Source organism: Carassius auratus, chromosome 19, assembly GCF_003368295.1.
Source record: "Carassius auratus strain Wakin chromosome 19, ASM336829v1, whole genome shotgun sequence".
NCBI classification, from domain to species: domain Eukaryota; kingdom Metazoa; phylum Chordata; class Actinopteri; order Cypriniformes; family Cyprinidae; genus Carassius; species Carassius auratus.
Genome location: NC_039261.1, coordinates 4,418,696 through 4,437,886, shown reverse-complemented (window position 1 = coordinate 4,437,886; position 19,191 = coordinate 4,418,696). Strand labels below are relative to the sequence as shown.

At 34.7% G+C, this 19,191-nt stretch overlaps 1 protein-coding gene across 1 annotated transcript in view; it reads left to right on the top strand.

Annotated features, from left to right (window-relative positions):
- The window catches only part of rims2b (regulating synaptic membrane exocytosis 2b), a 138,233-nt gene that overhangs the window by 13,605 nt on the left and 105,437 nt on the right, over positions 1 to 19,191 (top strand). The window contains exons 2-3 of the mRNA XM_026288430.1: positions 5,861 to 6,071; positions 16,606 to 16,778. Of these exons, the coding sequence (XP_026144215.1) occupies positions 5,861 to 6,071; positions 16,606 to 16,778 (384 nt within the window). The remainder of the gene's footprint in view (positions 1 to 5,860; positions 6,072 to 16,605; positions 16,779 to 19,191) is intronic.

Below are 19,191 nucleotides of genomic sequence, written 5' to 3'. Positions count from 1 at the left end.
GTACTCTCACAACACACGCTCAACCTGTCCATAACATCTGAATGAGCTGAACACAGCTGATGATGTTTATAGTCCCTAGATGCAACACTCATGTACTGCTCGCTGCACACTGTACACATATACATATTGCATACCTCAGAAGAGTAGTGCTCCAGTATGAATGATGCTACACGGTGTAAGTGCACTTGATCTCTGTGTCACAGTGTTTAGCTGGACAAATATACACTGGGGTTTCCTCTGGACTGCTCTTTGACTATAAACTTTCCATATGACAGTGCAGGAATTTCTTCTTTTTTTCTCTCTCTCTCTCCATATGATGCTGTAAACACAACTCTGTGGATGAGCTTTTATGAGATCTCATTCTCAAGTAATGAGTTTGTGTCAGTCCTGTTGTGTAATAGGATCAACGCTTAAAGTAACCCGTGCTCGTTGGCTCTGCCTTACAAAGTTGCTGTATAATTTGTGGGCAAAATATATTTTGTAAGTCAGAAAAAATAATAATAACAATACAAAAAAAAAAAAATCAAGTGAAATATTGTAAGGTGTGGTTGCTTTGCAGTAAAAAAAATGGTTTAGCAGCATTTTAGGTTTTACAAATTTAACTTAAATTTACAGGAAAATAATATACAATTATATATATATTTCATTAGCTGATATAAAGTTAATTTAAAAATGGTTGTACCTTTGTAATATACTGCCAATCACTATAAAATACAGCTGGTGTGAGAAAGACAAGTGATGACTCGAAGTTTATCACAAGCTGAAGTAACTCTAGATGCACAAAAACACACAAAAACAAAAAACATACCATTCTAATGCACATAACTGATAACAAGAAACTAAAGAAATACCCAGTTTATTTATTAAACACCTGGTAGGCCACATTAAGCACATTGCATTTAGATTGTCTTTAGATTAAAGATGAATATTTAAAGCACATCACATACAACACCAAAACATTTGTTCCTCTCATTATGTATGATTTATTCTCTTTATGTTAACTTGTTTCATTATGTGATTTTTTGATTCATGTGTGATTTATGTTAATGTATATAATCATCTGCCTATGGATTGGGGCTGCCATCAGATAGATCTTTATAGATCTTATAATTGTCTGAAGTTGCTTCTCAAATGCTAAATTTGGTTAATTTTGTATCAAAATATAGGCAAGGGATGTTTATTTATATAGCACATTTCATACACAATGTAAATGTTTTTAAAAAAAATGAATACGACAGAAGAAATCAAAACAGCAGTAAAAGCATAGAATAAAAACGATTATTAAAATGCAGACCATCTGAACCATGAGAGGAACTTGAACCATTTCCAGGATACATTTACATACAACTCAGATGAATAAATGAGCTAATTTACATTCATCTTAGCAAATTCACTGCTGGGCAACGATTAATCACAGTCAATCGCATTCAAAATAAAAGTCTTTGTTTATATAATATATGCGTGTATACTGTGTATATTTATTATGTATATATAAATACATATGGTATATGTTTTGAAATTATTTTCATGTATTTATATTCATATAATGTATATTATACAGAAATAGATTTAATATATGAACGTAACATTTTTCTTAAATATATACATGCATGTTTGTGTATTTATATGCATAATAAATAAACACAGTACACACACATATATATTATATAAACAAACTTTTATTTTGGATGCAATTAATCATTTCCCAGCACTAGCTAAAAAAATTGCATTAAATTAATGAAATGTATTGTTATTTATTAATATTACGTAATAACAATAAAGTTGACAGAATCATTTGGCAGCCCTGATTCATTAATGTATTTCATTTGTTTCTGCTGGGTCAGTGTTTGATGTAGTTGGTTGTTTTGCCCTGTGTGTGTGTGTGTGTGTGTGTGTGTGTGTGCGCTGAGCTGTTGAACACGTGTTTTTAGGGAAGCTCCTAGAGAAGACACAAAGCCTCAGCCAGCTCAGTGAGTACAAGACCACTCTTCATTTCTCACCCTTCGCTGTCTGAGACACGTCCCTCAGAGCTGACGCCTGATCAGTTATTCGGCTCTATGATGTCCTGTAGTTGCTTTTACCGAAACTGTTCCTGATTTTTCACCCTACTAACCTCTTTATCTGTTCAGTAGCAGGTCTGTGTTGCTGTAGTGATGTAGTTGGTCCAGTAATACAACATTAACTGTCCTCTTGTGATTCAGACTCTGCTTTCTCCTCCCTCTGTCCTAATGCTGCCGTTTCTCTACTCGCTCATCTCTTTTCAGTCAATTCTAATGCATTTCTCTCTCATTTACAAGTTAAACTGTGTGAGTATCCTTCAAACAAGATCAGTTTACTTAAGTGGCATTAGACTTGTTTTAAGAGACTATATCTTTAAAGGTATACTCCATTACAACAACAATATGTGTGTTCTGATGACACTTTTAGGTCGATCAATGCATCTTTGATAAATACACTTCAAACATACAAAAAAAAAATTTTTAATCGCAAACTTTTTAACCATAGTTGAAACATTGATAGTCTATTATTAAGTGAAACTCTGCTCATCATGTCATTCTAAACCTGTTTGACTCGCTTTTTTGGAGCACAAAAGGAAATATTAGGCTATATCCAAGCTGAAAAACAGTAGTTTAAACAGTTTGTAGAGCATCCCCTAATCTAATGTGTTCAGGTTTGCTGTGATATGAAGCTGAGTGATTTTTGAATGAACTTTCTGTTTAAACACAGAAAGAAACAGATCAGATTCAACATATACGGTGAATAACAGTCACAATCATGTCACTTGTTCACCAATGGATCCTCTGCAGTGAATAGGTGCCGTCAGAATGAGTTGATAAAAACATCACAGTAATCCACATCACTCCAGTCCATCAGTTAACATCCTGTGAAGAGAAAAGCTGTGTGTTTGTCAGAAACAAATCCATGATGGCATTTCAACTTTAAACCATAACAGCCAGCCAAACTCCATAATCCTTCCTCCACATATTTGTTTTTTTGGACTGTTTTTGCTTGAAAACAGGGCTTGATCTGTGCAGATTTCTCTCCCGATTCAAACGAGACAACTTTTTTCACTGAAAAAAAAAAGATCTTTAGATAAAGGACTCACATTTTTTGGCTTAAAGTTAAAAATATCTTTATGGATTGGATTGGATCAGCTGTTTGGACTCTCATTCTGACGGCACCCATCCTTTGGTGAGCAAGTTATGTAATGCTACATTTTCATCCCATAAAGAAATTAACTCCTCTACATCTTGGATGGCCTGATTCAACAAACTTTTAGTCTTTAGTCCAGTGCTCTAGTGTGTTCGACCCATAGTCAGTGGTTTGTCACTATAATTATACTACATAAGAAACAAGTAACATTTTACTTGAAGCATTTGTGTATAATGCAACACTCTTCTCATAAATAAGAGTCAAAATGAATGATAATATCTACATCTTGTGTTCGAGACAGGATTGTTTCAGTGTGGACACCATCGAGTTTCACTGAATATCATGATGTGCAGATGTACAGTAAAACCCGTCCCTGTCACATACTTCACCGTTAATCAATAAACATCTGAGGAGTAAGTTTATTGATGGAGTCTGTCTGCTTTAGGTTTGGATCCTGTCAAATCAATACGGTTTGACTGATGAATGTAGAATAGGAATTAACCCAGAGGATCAAGCCTGTTATATTAATGCATTTACTACTGAATAAAGAACTGAAGTCATGTTTCCATCCCCAGTGCTCTCTAAAAGTTATTTAACTTCTCTAAAAGAACCACAACACTCATGTGCTAAACAATCATGGACTTGTTTTCATTCTCAGAAGGAAAGAAACTAAATCTGTCTATACTATTTCACGACGAAATGATGTATGTACCTTTAAAAGGTACTAATATGCATATCTTAGAGGTAAATAAATAATATATATTTTTAAAAGCTACCACCCTGTGATAGCTTTCGTATATGTTCCTTATGTATAGATACTATTTGCACTTGAATGTTGTATAAATTAGTGCTAATTTAGTTTTATACTGTTTGATCACATTTTATTAGTTTTGGTATTTAGATGTTCCTTATTTATTTTTATTTTTTTACTCTTGAGCTTTACGTTATTTTTATTTCAGGTTAGATTTATTAATTTTCAACTTAAACTTATTTTAGTTTACACCCTCATGGCAACATTTCTATTTTTTACTTAATTATAAGTTTGTCATTTAAATGTTAATTTAACTAACAAAAATTTAACTTTTTCATATATATATATATATATGTGTGAGATTTGTGACTCCTTGCTTCAAAATAGATAAATCAAATTTATGAAATCCCATATTGTACCTTGTACCAATTTTTTCCTTATTTTTTTCTAATTATATATATATATATATATATATATATATATATATATATATATATATATATATATATATATTGTAATTCACTATTATACAATTTTTTTTATAATTATTATTTTCTATAAATAAATGTTACACTGAAAAAAATGTAAAGGCTCTAAACTAAAATGATTCACCTTTCTTATAGAAATTGAGGACATGGATTGACTTCCTTGATGCATAGATATTGTTAAATAGGATAACAAAAACAAAATTGTTTAGCATGGTAAAAATTATATATATATATATATATATATATATATATATATATATATATATATATATATTGTAATTCACTATTATACAATATTAATGGTCCTTATTAAAAGAGCTTGTGAGGATTTAATCCTAATGATCAAACCATAAAGAGGACATAAACACTAAGAAAATGAGGAGCCGCTGAACAATTTGTCTCGCTGCTGTAAATGAATGCGAGGAAGTGAGAGTGTGATCAAATGGAACGCGTGCGAGAGATTACAAAAAGAAAGAAACCGAGAGGAACGGAGGGAGATGTACTGTAATATTAGTATTGATTCACATATTCAAGTGTAAATCAAGTCAGTGGTTCACTGAAAACTGCAGTTAGACAATAATTTGATAACGTGTTTGAAATCAAACATGAGGCACAGAGGAAAGAATAAATCACGGAGTGGGGTTTAAAGGAGACGATGCACACTAATGGAAACAGTACTGAACAAGCTCATGTTAAAATAGACTGTATTTCTAAAAACAAAAAAAGAACAAATGGTTGATGGCTTGCAAAAAAAGACCTAATAGCCTACTATTATGCTGAATTAAAATATCAATAAAACATTTCCATCATACAGTAGTATCCTATTTAAATCAATAAAGAATTACATTAAAAAGTAGTCTGATTATATCGCCTAAAATATGTAACATAATGGATTATACAACTAAGTAATTTTTTTGTCATGTAAGTGTCCTGTGTTTCTTTACCATGCTAAACAATTTTGTTTTTGTTATCCTATTTAACAATATCTATGCATCAAGGAAGTCAATCCATGTCCTCAATTTCTATAAGAAAGGTGAATCATTTTAGTTTAGAGCCTTTACATTTTTTTTCAGCGTAACATTTATTTATAGAAAATAATTATTATTAAAAAAAAATTTCAATGTATTAACAGTATTCAGGCATGCCCCCCAAATCCCTACCCTCATACAAACAATAATAAAAACAGCTCATAATATTTAGTTTGACCTCTGAGCAGGACAAAAACAGTTTTCTAAAGTTAGTTCTTCTCACAAGTATTATAACACCCATGCATCACATTTGTGGAAAGCACATATTAAATGATTTGGATTAACAGACACATAATGGAAAACAGGCTAATATTATTATTATTTTGTAGGGTATGCTGAGCGATGTATTCCTGACGTGTTTTGCGCATGTGTTAATTAACAGATGTCAAACTCAGAGCAGCTAGAAGAAAGCACTGAATGTCCCTCTCTGCTCTCCATAGGAAGCTGCACCAGCAGTTTGAGATGTACAAGGACCAGGTGAAGAAGATCGGAGAGGAGGCTCCGAAGAACCCCGAGCAGAAGGGAGACTCACCCATCTGTGGGATCTGCCACAAAACCAAGTTTGCCGATGGCTGTGGCCGTGTCTGTTCTTATTGCCAAACCAAGTTCTGCGCGCGCTGTGGAGGACGCGTCTCCCTCCGCTCCAACAGAGTACGTCTGTTTCTCTCTCACTGTAGAGTCTGTAGAAAACCCCCCTCACCACAGTGTCTGTGTCTGTACTCTACAGTATGAATTCTGTAGTTTTTGGTTACTCAGGACCATTTCATCTCATGACCACAAGAGGATGCTGAAATGCAACAAGAAAATAAAGCCCTGCAGCTGTGGTCTTTCTACTGTCCTCCTCCTCGGCTCTTGATCTGAGGACACAAGTCTCTGAGAGTGCTGGGTAGTCCATTACTGATTCCAACTTGACAAAAAAATTAGTTAGTTGTATAATCCATTATATTACATATTTTAGGCGATATAATCAGACTACTTTTTAATGTAATTCTTTATTGATTTAAATAGGATACTACTGTATGATGGAAATGTTTTATTGATATTTTAATTCAGCATAAGCTAATTATGTAGTAGGCTATTAGGTCTTTTTTTGCAAGCCATCAACCATTTGTTCTTTTTTTGTTTTTAGAAATACAGTCTATTTTAACATGAGCTTGTTCAGTACTGTTTCCATTAGTGTGCATCGTCTCCTTTAAACCCCACTCCGTGATTTATTCTTTCCTCTGTGCCTCATGTTTGATTTCAAACACGTTATCAAATTATTGTCTAACTGCAGTTTTCAGTGAACCACTGACTTGATTTACACTTGAATATGTGATTCAATACTAATATTACAGTACATCTCCCTCCGTTCCTCTCGGTTTCTTTCTTTTTGTAATCTCTCGCACGCGTTCCATTTGATCACACTCTCACTTCCTCGCATTCATTTACAGCAGCGAGACAAATTGTTCAGCGGCTCCTCATTTTCTTAGTGTTTATGTCCTCTTTATGGTTTGATCATTAGGATTAAATCCTCACAAGCCCTTTTACTAGGGACCATTAATATTGTATAATAGTGAATTACAATGACATTTGGATGCATCCAAAAATAATGCACTTAATCGTCACATGCTGCAGGCAGATTATTGTCCCATTAGACAGTGAAAGAAAATTAAATGCTTAGGACTATTAATATATTTAAAATACCATTATATAGAAGTCACACTAAAGTGACAGACTGGAAATCAAAGAGGAAATCTGTCCACAGAACAGGGGTCACATACGTAACTCTGCCGATTTATTTAAACAAGCATCACTTGGTTTGTGAAAACAGATCCTGAGCTCTGTTAGTTGTGTAGATTAGCTCTCCTCCGACCGCTGCTTCAGCCAGACAGTTGCTTTCGGTGGATGGAGATTATTTACATCCTAATTTGTCGGCCGCCTGTGCTCTCTGCCCTCGGCGGAGCAGAAGAATGTGGAAAATAACTTTACTGATGGTCAATTGTTAATCAGTGACTAATGCACTATTCACAGCTCATGAATGATGAATGCTGTGCATAATGCATGGTGTTTAGTGAGGGCACAGCAGCAGGAAGATCTGTACATGATGCTTCTGATGAGATAACACTGTGATAAACAGCACTTGTATGTTAGCAGTGCTCACCCAGCTTGAGTTCCTATTGGTGGATGCAAAGACTGTGTAAGTCTAATTCAAGCGTCACATGGAAACAGTATAGTGCTTTTTGATGAGATCTCAGTGCTGAGGTTTTAAATCTGAAGCATATGAGACAGCAAACCAAAATATGTATTTTGTAAAGTTTTTAGATAAAGTTTTTAGATAAACTTTAGATAAACTTCGTTCGATTAGTTTCCCTGGCTTGAGATCAATATGGATGATTGGGGGATAATTATGTGAAATGAAATGAGTGAGTGGTGATGGATTTGGGCTTTGGAAGCTGCCTGGAGCTCAGCAGGATGTCATGGACACCGGCGCTGCTGTGTCTGATGTCAGTGTCAGTGGCTGCACATGTTCGTGAGGCCATGGATTGAGTTCCCCTTCAGTGCTTCAGTGACCAGATGCTTTTTCAGCGCTGGGACTGTGATGTCATGGAGCTCTTGGGCCACACCCTTAAACACACACACACACACACACACGTTTGTTTTTGTGAAGGTGGGTTCATCCCATAGGCGTAATGGTTTTTATACTGTACAAACTGTATATTCTATGGCCCTTCACCAACCCTACACCTAATCCTAACCCTCACAGGAAACTTTGAGCATTGTTACTTTCTCAAAAAAACTCATTCTGTATGATTTATAAGCGTTTTGAAAAATGTGGACATGGTTTATGTCCTCATAAGTCACCCTCTCCTTGTTGTAATACCTGTGTCATACCCATGTCATTATACATGTATGTCACAAAAACAAGAGCACACATGCACGCACGCACACACACACACACACACACAGCATTTCATATGGAAGTAGTGCCAAAAAACTCAAAACAAAACAAAATCACTGTATAATAATGAGCATTATAATGACATTAAATAACCATGAAAAGCATTGTTACTGCATTTATAGTGGGTATCAATACCTTGAATAACTGCACATACTAATTCTAATTGAGTTCTACTTTAAAAGGATCAACACCCAGTTCTGTGTGCTGTGTTAAAATGCACAGCTATTTATTGTAATATACTGTGGCTGGACATATTTATGAAAAGATCTAATGCATTAAAATGTGCAATATTATGAACAACCATTTAGAGAACCCTAACAACTGATCCCATAGACTGCCATTATAAAGGCCCAGATGGGTATGTTTGGATCACAGTGTCAGAGAGGAAACAGCCAATCATGAATCACCTTCACCACGCCTAGCCACGCCCTAGCAACCACTATCGAGCACCCTAGCAACCCAAACCCACACGGACATATCTTCAAATCTGAATGTCATAGAGACATAGGGGTTGGATACATTCATACTGTTAACTAGCCTTTGGAGTATCATTACTGGCGGCTGCCAAGCCACTCCCTAGCAACCAAACACAGTACCCTAGCAACCATATAGTAAGTCTTATATCTTTGCTTCAGAAAATTGTATAGACATGGGAGTTGGTCCTTCTGACTCATGCTAGCAAACATGACTTCAAACATGCTAGTCATGCTAGCAGTGAATCTACATCAGGCTAAGAACTCTACAAAACTCCACAGTAACAATCTGTGACAACTAGTAGGTGTCTAGCAACCACCCCAGGTACCCTAGCAACCGACCTAGCAACCTCATAGTAACATAATATTATAAATGCCTTTATAATGCAAAATTAAGATTTGCTGAAAATCGTCACCCTCAGGTCATCCAAAATGTAGAGGAGTTTGTTTCTTCATTGGAAAAAAATAATTTGGAGACATTTAGCATTACATCACTCACCAATGAATCTTCAGCAGTGAATGGGTGCCGTCAGAATGTGAATCCAAACAGCTAAAAACAACAAAAAGAAAAACAGCTGGTATTTTGGCCAGAAGAGATAGTTTAAAGTAAAAAATTACTAATTAATGAACTGGAGTGGTGTGGATTACTTGTGGATTATTGTGATGTTTTTATCAGCTGTTTGGGCTCTCATTCTGACGGCACCCATTCACTGCACAGCATCCTTTGGAGAGCAAGTGATGTAATGCTACATATCTTCAAATCTGTTCAGATGAACAAACTAACTCTTCTACATCTTGGAAGTCTGTTGTTTTCACTGAAAAGGTCCAGTTATTACTTTTTGATTAAACAATACGAGGTCAAAAAAATAGAAAAAAATAGGGTGAATATTAGCTTCATGTCAATTTAGTGCTAACAAACATTATTATATAGCTAGACAATAAAATAGCTGTGCGAGGTAATTCAACTTTTACCTATATTTTCAGATGCATATCCGAACCGACCTTATTTTTTCTTAAGGATTACTAATTTAATAGAAATTATCATAAAGTTTGTACCCTTTTAACTTTTATTGCTTTGCAGATGTGCTTTCCGAGTATCCCTGAAGGCTACTTGATTTTAGATCAGCTGTTTCCACTTATTTCAGACATGTATGTGTATGTGTGTGTGCGCATACGAGATTTGCACAACCAGAAAGGCATGTTTTAGATCAGCTCTGGTTCTTGTGCTCCAAACACATCTGCTGTGACAGATGGGAATGTGTAAATAGGTATTTGGAATCGATCTATTTACTGTTGATGCGCTATTATTTTAACTAGTTGTTTTGTTTGAAGTCAACTTTATGCCAATTAGACTTCTCCTTGGTAAACTGGGGCCATTTTTCTCCTCATGAATTCAAACAGATTACATAAGAGCTGATTCAGTTTCACTGTGAAGTGCTGGGTGAGAATGAAGCGAGTTTAATGGTGTCTGACTTCTAGTTTTCCTCATGCTAACAGTGTAGTGATGTTTTTGCCATTTCAATTAAATGTATTTAGTGAAAACAACAATATTTGTATTGCAAAGTCTACTTAGAAGTCATTCACACATTGTGAGGTCAGGTGAACTTCATTACAGCTTTTGAGAGAGATTAATTCTCCTGAGGAGGATCATTCACTTACGTTGTTTTTCCGCTTTTTAGTGTTTACTGTGTTTGGCTGCAGCTCCGTGTCTGTTATTATTACCTGTGTTTTTTCGGGCGGTTTGAGGCGGCATGCATTCGTAATGAACTGAATTCCGGGTTAGTGGCTTGATAGCGGCAGGATCCGTAAATAATGTAGGTTAAAGCGAAGAGCAGCGAGTTCCTCTCCTCAGCTTCGTCGCGCATGCAGCCTCTAAAGGCAGGTGGGTTCCGCTGTCAGACATGCGCATGCGCAGAACTTCTCGTGCTCTTCTCAGAACCGAGTTTCTTGTTTCTTGTTCTGACGGAAGCAGCGGAGTCCATTAAACGCGATAAAGATCTTCTCTGTCGCCGTACATCGCGTCTCGACGGACACACAATGACTCGCAAGGACGAAATGGGTAGGAAAATAATTTATTACGCGTAAAGTTTGTTGTTAAATGTTTTCGAGACATCCCATTATTGTAGGAGAGACCGGGGCTAGTTGTCACAGATTGCAACAATATAGCCTAGGGCTATCTCATTAACTTTCAATTTATTTAATTTAGAAGTCAAAAGTCCAGTTTAATAAATGTGATTTTTATCTAGCAGTTTAAAATGAATTAGTTTTTTTTTTCTTCAGTTCTGCCCTACAAAATACAATGTTTTATGTAATCAAGTGAACAAACTGAGGAAATACATAGACGTTATACGTCAGACAGATTTTAACTGTCTATTTTAATACCCTGAAAAGTTTGTTCTTCAAACCCTGAAAAGTTTGTTCAAAGTCAGGCCAGGGAAAGTCTTATATATGTGTGTATGTGTGTGTGTGTGTGTGTGTGTGTGTTATTGCATTTGTTGTCTAAAACTATTATTTTTCCACATTTCAGGTTCCCATTGAGATAACTTACCCCATATAGTATTATAACGTTCCCGGAAAATAAATAAATACATTAATTAATTAATTTATTTGATTAAAAGTTAGTAAACTATTTTCTTCATGAGCATTAGCATGCAACAATTTTTGTGCAAAAAAACAAACAAACAAACAAAAAAAAAAACTAAAACCTCCATGTCCTCCATAATAATAATAATAATGGTCATCATCTTTTAACACTAACTTATACACCTATAAAAATCTACCATAAGATCTGAGATTGTTTATCTGTTATTTACTTTCTGAAGCTATCAGTCTACATTATTTTATATACATTTTTAAGCAATATCAATGACTGTGCCACTGAGAAGTATGTTCTCACATTCTTTTGGTTTGTAGTCCCAAAACATCAGATGATAAATACACACACACACACACACACACACACACACACACACACACAGATAATGAAGAGGTGATGCTGAAAATTAAATATTAAATAAAAATAATAACAACAATAATAATTTTAACAGTGAAGTTTCCTGTGAGAAACTACACTACCCAAGATCCCTCAAAAAAATATCCAACAATTAGTGGTGCACAATAAATATCGGCCGATAATTAATGTGCATCTCGTCAGTAAATACCATCAGGTGTGTGATTTCACATAGAGCAGCTGTTACTGTCCGAACACGATTGTTCCCAGCGCCGCCCGCAGCGTTGGTCTGCTTTCACACTCAATAGTTGTATCAAACCCAGGTGTGTTTGCAGTCACCTTACGTTATCGCAAACGCACACGGAAAACGCATGGAGAACACAACGCGACTGAGCATAGTCGTAATATTTGTATTTTCTTTTGGTGCTATTATGCACAGTATAATAATACATTTTAATTATTTAATTGTAATTAATTTTAATTTTGACTTTTAGGAGTGTGTGAAATCAACCGTGTGTTGAGGAAACAATGATATGGACAGTGTTATGCATGCGCAGGATACTTTACTTCCTGAACAAGTGCGCTCCTGAGTCCGTGTTGCTTGAACATTCACGCAAACCGCGCAACAGTTCGGGAGCAACCGAACTCAGACCACCTTCTCCAGGTAGTCTCGGGGTCGGTACCCCAGTGCGCACAAGGGTTCACATTAGCAATTTTTTTGTGGACCCCTACCACCAATCATAGAATTGCACTTATTGCAGCAAACAACTGGTGCCAAGAAAGCTCTGCAGTGACCACCCACTTTCATAAAGCACTGCCAATGACTTAATCAAGTCTCTATACTGTACTTGTAAACTAGTTTCTATGAATCAGTAAGTTAAAAAAAAAAATATATATATATTTTATGTTGTTCACAGTCAGTGGTTTCTACGGAAGTTCTAAGCGGCCATGCATTATAATATTTTTTTTTCTTGTTTTCTCGTTATAACGACTTAATTTTCTTGTTATCTCGACATTACGAAGTTCGTTTTCTCGTTATAACGACTTCATTTTCTAGTTTTCTCGACATAACGAAGTTCGTTTTCTCGTTATAACGACTTAATTTTCTCTAAGAAGTTACAAAACTGCGCCAGCAGGTGGCACTATAGACCTGAATATAACTGATGGGGTGTTCTACACTATCCACTTTACTGTACGCGGACCTTCCTCGTGATCGCTATAATTTGTGCAGTCTTCATTACTGACATTTAATTAATTCATAAATGTTAAATGCTTGAATCAATATGAATATTTTGTGTATTAAGTTCCTGCTAGATGCATAAGTTTCACCAACGCGTTCTGTGTCATAAAATAACTGCTTATCAAAACCAAGGTTGACATCACTGTATTCTGTTTATCTACAGTAGGACTGGATTTAACGATGCAGGCTGATGTGCTTCTTTTCCTTATTACTAATCTTTATTGTTAACCAAATTGATGAGAAATGTGATGTATATGTAAAATCCATAGGCTAATTTAATTCAGTTTTGTTCTATAATGTTGTAGCTAATCGTTTTTTTTCGACACACACATATGGAACTCACACACACACACACACACACACACACACACACACTACACGTTGTCCTACACATGGACGCTCTTTTCAAACAGAAGCTTGTAACACACATGATATCTGCCACATCATATAATGACTACTACACATTGCAAATTATATATAATTTTATTTCAAATAAAGGGTAAATGAAAAGTGAGTTTAATCTAAGCAGCTCTAATTTCGCGGTGTTGCCATTTAAACGTTAATTACAAAAACAAAACGTTCGTTGTACTGTCTTTGGAAAAATCAACAGTGATTGATCAGCCTTTATTTATATACAGTATTGTAGACGTTATTACCTAGATGAAGCTAAATTTGCTGAAATATAGGCTACAGTAAGAGCACCTGCATGGTTGTCCATCAGATGCCTGTCAAAGTTGAGTTCGTTACTATAGCAACAGTAAAACTGCCATGTCGTTATAACGAGAAAACAAACTTTCGTTATGTCGAGATAACGAGAAAAATAAGTCGTTATAACGAGAAAACGAACTTCGTTATGTTGAGATAACGAGAAAATTAAGTCGTTATAACGAGAAAACAAAAAGGAAAAAAAATTATAATGCATGGCCACTTAGAACTTCCGTAGGTTTCTTTGTATTCCTCTAAATTAAAAAATTGTGTAGCCATTCACACACAAACTTGTTTGCATCTCTCTCTCTCTTACTGTTAAAAATAATATACTAAGTGCACTAATTTTCAAACACTTACATGCAAGTACATTTTAAATGAATGAAAATGTATTATAGCTTGATCTTTTGTGAAATTAACAAAGACTTGCTGAACTACGAGTGCATTTGATTCCGTTAAGTATCTTAATATGTAATTTCATAACTACTTCTGTTGTCTATGAAACATGGTTAAAGTGAACTACTGAATGTACTGACAAGCATGTATGATAAACTAAAATATACTTTAATGTAATTTGTATTCAAACGTGTACTTATTGTATTTAAATTAGCATTGTTAAGTGATTAAAACATTTAATCTAACTAATTTTATGATGTGCTGATTATCTAATTAATCACATATCAATTTGGGCTGAGAGGTTACCCCCAAAATATCATTTAGAGTTATAACTGTGTTGAATAAGAAAAGCATAGAATAGAAATTACAGAAAAGTTGGTGTAAAAATGAATATTGAAATAAGAAATTATTACTATTATTATTTTAATGAAATTATACTCTTAATATGAAATTAATGCCACAAGTAGGTGGTGGCAAGTCACTGTTTTAAGGAGATTATTGATGTGTTCAAATGGCTGATTCATTCAGGAACGAAGCAAGTGACTGTCTTTATGAATGAGTCACTGAATCACTGACTCTAATCACTGAATCACTGACTCGAATCACTGAATCACTGACTCTAATCACTGAATCACTGACTCGAATCACTGAATCACTGACTCTAATCACTGAATCACTGACTCGAATCACTGAATCACTGACTCTAATCACTGATTCGTTCAAAACCACAGATTCAGTACAGTTTTGTTGAGGCTTTGTTTGAAACTATGATCGTTTGTTGAAATATAGCAAACACGTCTTAAGTGCTTATTGTTTGATGAACTGTTGTACAAATTCAATATCACATTTGCAATCATGCAGATATTCGGGGAAAAACAGCGCTCTTACTCATATGATATTGCTAAACTATATATAAGACAAAAACCCATACAGAAGCATTTTTGCCCTCATATCTTGGATTTTAAGGTAATTCTAATAGGTTACATCACACAGTCAGTCGCCATGCTGCATCTTGTTTGCTATTCAACAAATGATTGGGGTGAAAGAGCTCAGCCAATCAGAATCAAGCACTGTCAGGTTTATAAAATAAAGTGTGTTCTATTCTCTCTCTCTCTCTCTCTCTCTCTCTCTCTTTCTCTCTCTCTCTCTCTCTCTTTCTCTCTCTCTCTCTCTCTCTCTCTCTCTCTTAGGTTAACCTCCTGAGACCAAGAAAAACAATTTTAGGATTTAATTTTTTTTAATGTCAATACATTTAGAGCATAAGACTTTGATTTATTTTTTATTAAATTTCATTCATGTGTTATGCTTTGTCATAGGTAGATTTATTGGTAGACTCAATTTAATAATTAAATAAATAAATTAAAAGACATGAATGAACATGCATTGGCTAAAACAATAGATTTTTTTTTTAAATCAATAAATTGTTAGGTTTCAGGATTTTTTTTTATGCCAAACTTTGATTTAATATACAATTTTTCTTTATTTACATTTACATTACATTTACATTTATGCATTTAGCAGACGCTTTTATCCAAAGCGACTTACAGTGCATTCAGGCTATACATTTTTACATATCATATCATGTGTTCCCGGGGAAAATGCAAAATTTTATGCAAAATGTGCGTAAAATGACCACAAATAGATTTCCCCATTCTATACAATGTATCCATAAACTGTATCTGATTTGCATAGTAATCTGTTTTTGGGGAAACATGTAATGAAAAATGAAGTATATTAATGGGAGTTATAATTTACAAGATTTTCATATTAATATATAATATTTCATAGGGATATTGAAATATATTTTCTTTTCCTATTCATTGGTTGTGTCTCCCAAAATGTGTAATAAACATGCTTTTGTTGAGTATGTGTATGAAATCAATGTCCTGTTTCATAACAGAAAGTCATATTTTGGTTTGTAACCCCATTACATTTTCCTGAGATGTTGATTTATGACAAACAGTTAGTCATATTTAAATGATAATTTAAAAATATTATCATATTTCCATAAGAGTGTTACATTTTATCTCTAAATTAATGTTGAAAGAGAGGGAGTGGTCATGATGAAACATCTAATTATTGGTATCTCTGAGCAGTCCTGATTGCGCTCTGTACAGGACATCTAGACTTAAAACTGTGGCATGTATAGTCTCAGAGAAGTTCACTAAAATATAATGTCCTCACATGAGGATGCAGGGTCTCAGGAGCATCACCACAACAATACATAGGGCAGTCAGTTTGGAAAATGGATGGACAGATGTTTTATTAGCAGTAGTAGAAGATAATGTGATAGTTATATATGCAGGGTTTTACACAAAGGTCCTCTAACCCTGTGTTATGTTTGTTGCATCTGTATTATAAAACAATATATAGTAAGAAGAACACCATCCATCATCCATGAAAACTGCACGTCTTGGTTTGCTATTGTATTGTTGTTTTGCTTCTTATTTCACAGTATTAATTTGTCATTTTATATGTAGGTAATGTGGGTATGCAACCTGTGCCGAAAACAACAAGAAATCCTCACCAAGTCGGGAGCGTGGTTCTACAGCGGTCCTGAGGGCTCCAGATCAGGGCCCCAAGCCAAAGTAAGGGGACGCCCAGTCAGAGCAAACCAGGAACCTATCAGAAACGGTTCAGGGATCCCATGCAGGTCAGAAATTCATACCCTATTCATCTTACTTTTACAGATAGTGTAAAATTGTGAGTCTGATGCTTTGCGAAGTCTTGTGTCTCAGATAGGATGCTTTGAGGATAATTTTTGATATAAATTTGAGATCCAATAGTTTTTTTAGACAGTAAAATTACTCAAATCAAACATTTTTATTATTCATGTAATTCATATATATATATATATATATATATATATATATATATATATATATATATATATATATATATATAATGACCTCACTTCTATAAATTTGAATGTTGTGGAAAAGTTCATTTATTTCAGTAATTCAACTCAAATTGTGAAACTCGTGTATTAAATAAATTCAATACATACAGACTGAAGTAGTTTAAGTCTTTGGTTCTTTTAATTGGCTCACATTTAACAAAAAGCCACCAATTCTCAACAAATTACAATACTTCATATCATAAGACCATAAAAAAAAAAAATAGTGAATTGTTGGCCTTCTGGAAAGTATGTTAATTTACTGTACATGTACTCAATACTTGGTAAGGGCTCCTTTTTCCTTCTTATTCCTTTTCCTTTTTCCTTCCACTCAACTTTCTGTTAACATGCTTGGATACAGCACTCTGTGAACAGCCAGCTTTTTTGGTAATTAATGTTTGTGGCTTACCCTCCTGGTGAAGGGTGTCAATGATTGTCTTCTGGACAACTGTCAGATCAGCAGTCTTCCCCATGATTGTGGAGCCTAGTGAACCAAACTGAGAGACCATTTTGAAGGTTTAGGAAACCTTTGCAGGTGTTTTGAGTTGATTAGCTGATTGGCATGTCACCATATTCTAATTTGTTGAGATAGTGAATTGGTGGGTTTTTGTTAAATGTGAGCCAATATCATCACAATTAAAAGAACCAAAGACTTAAACTACTTCAGTCTGTGCATTTAATTTATTTAACACATGAGTTTCACAAATTGAGTTGAATTACTGAAATAAATGAACTTTTCAATGACATTATAATTTATTGAGATGCACCTGTATTTGTTATTTTCTTAAAGAAATTAGTAAATATTTCTTACCTCTTTTCTCAGGATATTTCTCATTTGGTATGTGATAATTAAGAATATCAGTCAAAACAGCATTAATAAACAGGAAACTGCAAACATTTGTAATATTTAGCCACACCCATGCATTGAGGGTTTTGAAGGAGCTCCTTAATTATCTTCTGACAGATCTTGGATAACACTTTCTCATTCAAAGCAACATTCAGTTCACAGTCACAGTTGCATCAGAGGTACTTAAGATTCAAACTAATGGATATGGATTTTGTATTAACTGCTTTGTTACATTTTAAGAAGTGAATATGAGTGATACCCGCTTGTTATATTATGGTTATTATGATATTACCCTTCTAAAAAAAATTACATTTCAGCATACTTTTTAAGAGATAATATGCTTTAAAGAGCCAGTAAGATGAAAATTCTAAGCTTCCTATCACTGTTTATAAGTCCTGTACATTAGGTTTAAATCCATCCAAGGTTAAAAAACATTGTCATTTTGTCAAAATATCATTTTAAAATTACCTCAATTCTCAGAGATCCCCAAACGGTTCGTGCGAAGCTGTTCAAAAGATTCAGTTTCCTTAAACCCCACCTTTCGGTAGCATACTGTGTTCTGATTGGTCAACTAACATAGTTTTGATTGGTTGTTCCGCACACAACTTCACGGTAAACAATGCGTTAGCATCTGTTTGGGATGAATTATGTCTTATTACTCTCATCGCGAAGCAAACAGTAAAATAAAAAACTTGAACAGTCTCGCTGCTTTTTCTTCTGTGTGGGTGTATTCAAGCCGCGTGCTTCAGTTTGAATCTGAATAGCGCGTTCAGCGCGGGGGCGTGGTCACATATAACGAAAGGAGACATGAAACAGACATCGCGTTGTTTTCATATGGATTACTTTATCACAGAATATCGGTTTTTGGCAGCACTTGTTTAGTTTTAAAGTAGACATGTCAAGCTTTCTATAGATATTTCTCTCATGTCTCTTCACGGAGTATTCACCGAGTTACAGTTCATTTTAATGACATGTTTGTAAAAGACAAAGGCTGCAGACAGCACACATACGGATAAGACGCTCGGGAGAAAACAAACACATAACTTCATAATCATACTTCGCATTGTGATTCGGAGATGCTCGTTGGTCTAAATAAAATTGGTAATGAACCCTCTTTTATGGCCAAACGCTTTGAAAATCCCGCTGTACTCACCGAGATTAGAAAAGCAGTCATCAGTGAAATGTTGTGAACACAACAAAAGGGATTTGTTGTACTGCTCTGTTATTGTGGTGAAAATGAATTTTAGCCATTGGTTCTTCTGATCTTCATTCTTTGGCAGTGAAAATAAACAAACTTGCCTTTACAATTAAAAACAAACGGTC